This window comes from Merops nubicus, unplaced genomic scaffold (assembly GCF_000691845.1).
Source record: "Merops nubicus isolate BGI_N331 unplaced genomic scaffold, ASM69184v1 scaffold14466, whole genome shotgun sequence".
Taxonomy (NCBI): domain Eukaryota; kingdom Metazoa; phylum Chordata; class Aves; order Coraciiformes; family Meropidae; genus Merops; species Merops nubicus.
This window is the reverse complement of record NW_008615729.1, coordinates 18,535-26,861: the sequence shown is the minus strand read 5'-3', so window position 1 is coordinate 26,861 and position 8,327 is coordinate 18,535. Positions and strand designations below refer to the sequence as shown.

Here is an 8,327-nt window from a genome sequence, read left to right as displayed (position 1 = left end):
AAGGCTTGCTGCTGCTCAGGGCCTCATCTAAAATCATTCTTTTTCCGGGTCTCTTGGTAGAGAGGAATCACAATCAGACTGTAATCTGGGATGTGCATCCTCCAGAAACTCACAGGGCCCAAGAAAGCCTGTGTCTCCTTTTTACTGGTCAGTGAGGACATGGCTGATATCTGGTTGATTACATCCATTGTGATCTGGTGATGGCCATTTTGTTCCCAATAACTGGATCTCTTGTGCAGGTAGGTCCCTTAACCTTACTTTGCTTTATGGCAAAACCTGCATTCAGGAGAATTTCAGTGATTCTCTTCCCTTTCTCGAAGACTTCTGCTGGGTCACTCCATACAATGGCGCTAGGACTGCTCCTCCACAGCAGAAAAGGCGGCCTGTAGAGAGGAGAGGCTTTCTTCATATTGCTGGAGCTGGCCAGCCAATGCACCCACCGTTTGTCCCTGGCCAATCTTCAGGACGCTACTGACAAGGAGCTGGCCTATGATGGTGGTGCACCTCACAGAAGCATCCACCACATGGGTGGTGTGCATTGGACTTCAACTGGATCTCTGGGCAACTGCTCGTTCTGGTTATCATTAGTCAATTCGAGCACAGCAAACTTCCTCAGGTACTGGATGCATCTCTCCATGGTGGTCCACTTAACTGGGTGACATGAAACATCTTCCTTGAAGGGTTACCTTTCCTTTACACCTGACAGGAGTCACCTCCAGAGGCTGAGGGCTTGTGTCTTTTTCCCAACTGCTTTGTCAATGCCCCCTTCTCTGGACAGGGATCCCAGTTGCTTGGCCTCCTTCCCCTCTACTTCCACACTGCCAGCCCCACTGGTCCAGTACTGGAGCAGCCAGGTTAGAAGCTGCTCACCAGGTAGACAGCTGAAATCCTTTCATATGTCTCGCAGCTTACTCAGGGATAGGGACTGAGTGACCACCTATGGTTTTTCCTCCTGTTCTCATGATGGCTGCTGTTCATCATCATCCCCTCACGATGCACACTGATTTCTTTGTGTATTTCTTCTTCTCTATTGGGGTGACTGATACAGGCACGGGTTGGTTCTGCAGGTCAGCTGCAGAATCTCATGGGCTCTTTTTAGGTCCAGAGACATCCTTTTCCCCGAGGGCACTGAACAGTGTTGAGAATCACTCGCTAGGTGTGGGCAAGGCCCCAACACATTGCTGCGATTTGTGTTTCTTGGGGATTGCCAGGTTGACAAAACACCTTTTGTAAATGCGTTACCAGTTTGTTGGGACTCTTCACTTGTGCGGGGGTGACATTCCAGAACACTGGAGGTGACCACTGGCCTAGGCACTTGCCCATACTCTCTCACACACCCTGTCACTCATAACTATCCAGCCCTGGGGCAGATCTGTGGGTGACATTCTTAGAGAAGAACTGTATAACCCTAAACAAATCTTGGCAAATATTCAAAACATGTAGCACCACAAACATGCTGGTCTGGAAGTTCCAAGGATTCTCAAAAGCTGGAATAATCTCCTCCTCTGCCTCACCCACAGATTGGGTAAGATCACTGAAAAAAACAAGGCTGTATGCACATACCCCCTTAACCTCATAGCCCATGACACAATTGTACCATAAGTCACCAGCATCCAGTAAAGGAAGACAAGACTCCTAACCCAGAGACAACAAACGCCATCACATACAGAATGTAAGAATGAACACAAGACAACCATGCAAGGAAATGGGTTAACATTGTGGACGTGCACTGTTTAACTAATACCAAAAAGGAAAGAATGTGTATAACAATATTGGTTTAATGCACTTTGGTCAGATTCCCTCATTGTCTCAGCCCTTTGTGCCCCATGTTAGGTGCCAAAATGACTGTTGTGGTCTAACCCCAGGTGGGAGCTGGGCTTCACTTGGCTGCTCACTCACCCTTCCCCCAGCCTTCCCCGCCGCCCCCCCCTCCTTGAAGGAGAGGGGAAAAGGGAGAAAAATACAAAATCCTGAGATAAGGAGAATTTAATGCAACACAGAAAGAACAATAAATAACAGCAGTAACACTATAAATAACAATATTATATAATAATATAACTATTATTCCATGGTGGACCACTTAACTGGGTGAACATGTGACATCTTCCTTTAAGGGCTACCTGCCTTTGCTTTACAGTTGGCAGGAGTCGCCTGTCAAGTGCGACTTGTACACAAATAATAACAATAATAATAATAATAATAATAATAAAACAAAGGGTACAAGGAAGGAGACCATTGCACAGGCTCTTGCCAGCAACTGCAGCTCACACCCCAAGACCCAGAAACAGCCCATGCTCCCTGAACTACCCACCCCAAACTGCCTGGCTCCAGGTCAGCTCTCCTGCTGTGGGCATGATGCCAGCATGGCAGCAAATAACCCACCAGCTTGTTCAGTTGTCTGCCCCAGCTAGAGCTCCCTCCCGGCTTCAGGTGAAAATCATCCCTACCCTAGCGAAACCAGGACAGAAGGAAAAGAGAAAGCCAGGAAAAGAGAAAGGAAAAGTAAAATCTAATGATCTGAGAAGTTTTACCTAAAGACCTCAACATGAAAATAAAAGGTGATGGATAGAAAGAACACTGCTGATTGACTATTCTTAAACCTTCAGTTATCATAACTTTACATTCTGACTTGCCATTTCTGAGCACATTTTTCATGACTGATTTAAATTATCACATTAGTCCACTCATTTTTTCCAAGAAGCAGTTTTCTGATGCTTGAGAAGCTGCATAAACTAATCCCCAACCCTCACTACTTTGTGTCAGGCCTCAAAATGAAAGAGAATCTGAAGCCTTCTACCTTGTAACTACCTTTAGCAAACTTGCAGGAGAAAGCTGTTCCAACCTCAAGCAAAGTCTCAGTTATTTCTATGTACTTACATATTTGGAAGCCATCTCTACTTATACATGATATGTAACAGGTCAGAAAATAAGTCATCAAGGCTCATATGATAGTAGCCAAAGACTTCAAAGCTATGATTACAGAAAGCAGCATAGTTAAAAAATATATTGATTCTTATGTAACAATTGCTGAAAATCTGCTGGATTGTTACATAATCGTACAAAGAATGGTGACAGGTAAAAACTTCAGTCTCTCAAAAAAAATTCTACAGCACATCTACAAGCTATTACTATAAAGTTTTAGCTCTTTATGTTAGGCTACCTTTCTTCTCTTAGCTTACATTATTCTTGGTAAAACTACCATTCTTTGTGCTTTATAAATAATGCAAAATAATTAGGGCTTTGTAGTCAGCTTCAACAAACAGAAATCCAGGTAAACTCTGCAAAAATACTTCAAAAAACTTCCTTCACTGTAAATAGCCTATGTTAGCACTTCACAGATTAACTTAATTAGCATCTATCTGTTAGTATACAATGGAGGTGCTTGCAACTGAGGAACACAGCACCTCTTCTACTTCTTAGCTTTCTTTTCCTCAGCTATTTCAGCTCCTTCTCCATAGCTCTAAAACCAACAAATATTACCCGTTCCCATGATCAAGCTTTATACACTCACCTTTTTTTTGAAGCCACACCTACAATAAATATTCGATGTGTGGGAACATGGTCTACAGTCTCCTTCATGGCAAAGGCTTTCGCATGTATGAACTAACTCTGGCAAAATGAAAATAGAAAGATTAACAATTAATACAAATATAAAATCCAGGACCTGGAACTTCATATTTATTAGGAGCATCACCGGTGAAAGATACTAAGCTTACATGCAACTGTGCTTCCAAACAAATATTTTGAGTTAAATGTGTATAAAATTTTGCCATTATTTTCAGCTTTTTAATCCTGAAATCTACAGACTAGTGTTTCAGGTCTACAGTTAACATTGAAAATGCATACATTTAAAATATTTTTTTACATTAATGTATGAAGTGAAAAAAAAAAAAAAAAAGAATTTGTGTGATACTCTCTTATTCATGTTCCAGGAATTTTAAGTAACTTTTTGTTTCCTCTTCAGCCCAAAAGAATGACTTGCTATGTGCACGTTCATATTTCATTTACTAGGTTAACTGAAATTCAGCTAAAACATAAATTACTCATTCCCTTTCTGATTATTGTCCTTGGACTGACAGAATGGACCAGTCATTAATAAGAAGTCCTTGTCTTGACAGCATTGATCTCTCACCTCTCTGAAGTCTAACAAATCATGATTAAATATGTAATCTCTAACACTGGAGCTTCATACAATCTCAGACTTAAATACACTTGAATTACCTAATGCACCACGTTGAAGTGTCACATAACTTTCTCCAGCTTTCTAATGCTACTTTTTACATCATGACCCTCTTATAGCAGCAGGACATGAGTATGTACTGCAGGCATCTCAAGAAAGTCATTTATCTCTACCAGTCTCCAGATGAGAGCCAAAGATCTATGTGGACCTTTAAAAGACATCAGTACACACTCCTCTCTGGAAATTCCTACAGCTCTGTTCCTCTACCAATATAGGAAAGGTGTATGTAAACAAAATTTAAAAGGCTAGCTAGTGTTACTGTTTTCTAGGCATATAGATTTCCTGATATTAAGGTATCATTATGAACAAACAGCCAGGCTGCAGGCTCTGCAGCAGCTTTTACACTCAGTTTAAAGCTCAAAATCACTAATCAAATATTTACGTCTTGAAATGAAACAGTTTACGATTACTTTTTTTTTTTAAATGAGATAATTTCAATACTTTGATGCAGAAAGTTCTAATTACCATAGCTACCACAGGAAAGAGGTTTGCCACATGTTTTTCCACAAGACGGGATGGGGTCTGTGCATATTTTACGTTCAACACATCCCAGTTCCAGTAACTTGCTGAGAGGAGTCTGGCCACAAGGACAGCGGTACACTACTTGTGGAAGTCGTGGACAAAGCTGGCAAGGCTGAGGGTGGCAGACTTGTGTGCAGTTGTGCCTCCCACAATTTAATTTTCTGAAAACAAAACAAAAAAAATAGAAAAGAAACAAAACAAAAAAAAAGAAGAAAAAAGGGAATCGGGTATCATAATTACTGATTGTGAATAAAATGATCTTTTGTTTTCAAAAGCTTAAATTACAGTGACCTTACTTGCCACATATATTCTGACATGAGAAATTCCCAAAACCATCAGAGAATTCTTCCTTTGTCCCACACAATACTTCTTTAAAGTTGCTTCCACAGTAACACACTGAAAGAAAGCAATATGCCACAGAAAACAACAGAAGAAAACATCAGTGACAAATCACCTCCAGCAATACAGCAAATATAAAAAGAAAAAAAAAAAAAAAGTTTTGGAAAAACTGTCACAGTCAGCTTTTAGAAGGATAATGAAGTTGCTCTTTAAATTTAATTTCACCAAAAGGCTTCTCAGTCCTACAGAAGCTGGAGTTCCTGTTTTATTTTGATAAGGAAATAAAAGCTAAAGGGATAGTACTAACTGCGCAAAAAGCTTACTTATTAAAGCAGTATTCGTAAGTTAATTCTTACCTTAAAAGCTGAGAAAATTAACTTGCAATTTTATCATTATAAAACTGATATCCATTGATCAACAAAAGTGTCTTCGTATACTGGTGCACATACTTGGACAATTTCATTTCCGTTCAATACCAAATTTAGAAAATTTTAACAGAAACTATGACTAGCTTGTTGAAATATGCTTTCCTGTACTTCTTTCTGTTCTTCTTCCATGTACTGTTTAATCAAGTCTCAGAATTATAGTAAAAGATTAAGTAGGATCATAGGACTCTTCAGGCCAGAAGGATCCTGGGGGGAACAGCCAGTCCAAGCCCCTACTTAAGGCAGTCAGCAACAAGAACAGACCACGTTACTCAGGGTTTTATTCACTTGGGTCTTGAAAACCTCCAAGCTTCCAAGAGAAGTTTCTCCTTATAGCTAGATACACCATTTCATCTTCGGCTCATTGTCCCTCATCCTCCCCCAGTGCACAGCCTGTCTGCAGCCTTTGCTACTGAAAGGCCACCACTCAGCCTCCTCAAGCTAACGAAGACCAGTACCACCAGACTGTCCTAACAGGTCACATGCTCCAACAGCCTGATTATCTTGGCAGCACTCTCTCTAGTCATGTTTATGTTCTTATTTAAATATTGAGTGATGTTGACACGTTTGCCACTTTTTAAGCAACAGGTTTTGGCTTTGCTAAGTAATAAAAAAGCAGTTGCCTCTTGCTACTGGCTTCTTTCACCTCCTTGTTTTTGTAGTACAGAGTGGACAGACATAAGGCATTCCAAGGCTTACCTTGCTGTATGGTTAACTGGCAAGGTGCACATTTTCCTGCATGACACACTTGAGTACAACTGTGCTTACCACAGTTTAAAGTATTTCCACAGACGTTAGAGCAATGAATTTTTGTTGACTGGCCACAGCGAACTGAATGACTGTAGAGAAATGACACCATAGTCTGTCAGCTGCCTTTATATCAATAGAACATTTGTTAAAATGAAAAATTATTTTTCAGTAAAACTCCAAAGTCTTTGAAAGGGAGGATAATTTAGCAATGAAAGAGTTTTTAGGAAACAGCCCCCTATTTTTTCCCCCTGCTTGCCCTTTCCACCCCCCCTAAATTAAGATGCTTATCACAGTAGTGAGTCTACAGAATTTTCCCTCAACAAAATGGAAAAATAAATGGTGATATTCTAACTTTAATGTAGTATGGTTCTACATCATGTCAGAAGAGCAAGAATCTCTATTACAAACATCTTTCTGAAGATTTAAACAATCCTAAATCCACTGAGCTCAATGAAAACAGAGATGTGGGCCTTAATAGTGAGTCAGTAGTCTATGGGAAGAGTTGAGTTTTTACATTCATTAAAAACTCAAAAAATAAAACAAACAAGTTAAATAAATAAGACAGGGCAATATAGGATCGTCTTTTTCCACTCGTGCAATGGTTGTAAAATGTACATTTGAAACAGTAACTTTAAACCATCTTAAAGTCAGAGGTGTCACACCACACAGTTTGCATGCTGACACAGTGCATATGAAAAAATGCTATTCAGAAGCAAGTTTGAAGTATGAAATGCATAAATTACAAAAATCAGCAATCTGGGGAAAGTAGTTGGCACCTGGGGGAAAAAAAAAAATGAAGTTACACTTCAACTACCCTTTTAAATGCAAGGATAGCTATTAAAAAAAGGGGAAAAAAAGGAGATGATTTTACTGTGTAAAATAAAATTCAGTGATCTACAACCAATCCATTTTTCTAGTGAAGACAACTACAAATACTGCCATAAAACCAGCTAGTACCCTCTTTTGAAAAAGTACAATCACCTAATACTATATTAAAACTTTCAGAAATAATTGCAGAAGTCTGAAACCTTTTTTTTTCTAGAGCAAGAATGTGAACACTGAAATTTGGTTTTGTTTTGATTCTGGAAAAGAGCACAGGCAAAAATTTTATTACACAGTAATAAAATCAGTTTTATTGATTTTAAAATTTTACTGATTTTAAAATCAGTTCTACGTAGATAGAATGAGGACTCTACAAACTCCCAACAACTGAATTTAAGAGATCACAGGTAGTATGGGCAGTACAGTCTTCCTGTTGGCAATAACACCATATGCATCAAACATGCAAGGAAAAGAGAGCCTTCAAGTCTGGAATTCACTGCAGACTTCTCTCTTGCTAGTTGTACAGGTTCCCAGATATGTACATGTTGGTTTTGGAGTAACTCAACTTTACATCCCGTTCAGATAGAAAAAGTGTGAACCTTTTCCTACTTCGTCCTCTGTGTCTTCAAAAAAATATATATTAGAATAGGAATTCAAAAATCAAATCAACTCACAGACTGCTTGGGCAATTCAACTACATCTACCGTAAATTGATTTTAACACAGATAACTTTAAATTTTTATTTTTACTTAAAAGAATTAAAGTAATTGCATTTTTTAAAAAATATAACATACTTGATATTACTTTAGTGCACAAAAATAAAAGTTACAGCTGAGAATAAACTTTGTTCTGTAAACTTTTAACAAACTATTAGAAAGATTTTATTACATAAACTATTGTTATATAAACTTATGTTTGTATAATAAGCATTCTCACCTTGTTTGTCCACATTCACATGTCTTTGTCACAAAGGCTGGGCATGAAGGGCAAGGTCCTGGATGGCACAGGCTTAAAAAAAAAATAAAAAATGCAAAGATGATGTTAACTTTAGCTTTACTACATTCCCATAGTCCCAAACACACTGTGACCCAAATCATAGTGCATTATCACAACATTACACAAGCCGTCCTACACACTCAGGCAGGATATGAAAGCACTATTAACACAAGAAAAAAGTATTAGATTATTACAGCTGCATCAGTCTCAAATGTCACTGATGCTGAAGGAAA

General features: G+C 38.9%; 1 protein-coding gene across 1 annotated transcript in view; it reads right to left on the bottom strand.

Moving 5' to 3' along the window:
• Window positions 1-3,511: 3,511 nt before the first annotated feature.
• Window positions 3,512-8,327, bottom strand: part of LOC103775179 (transcriptional repressor NF-X1-like) — a gene marked incomplete at its 3' end in the record, with an annotated part of 22,088 nt that continues 17,272 nt past the window's right edge. Inside the window, exons 6-10 of the mRNA XM_008942625.1 lie at window positions 8,035-8,106; window positions 6,226-6,365; window positions 5,059-5,158; window positions 4,706-4,923; window positions 3,512-3,609 (exon numbers count right to left, since the gene is read on the bottom strand). Coding sequence (XP_008940873.1) covers window positions 3,512-3,609; window positions 4,706-4,923; window positions 5,059-5,158; window positions 6,226-6,365; window positions 8,035-8,106 — 628 coding nt within the window. The remainder of the gene's footprint in view (window positions 3,610-4,705; window positions 4,924-5,058; window positions 5,159-6,225; window positions 6,366-8,034; window positions 8,107-8,327) is intronic.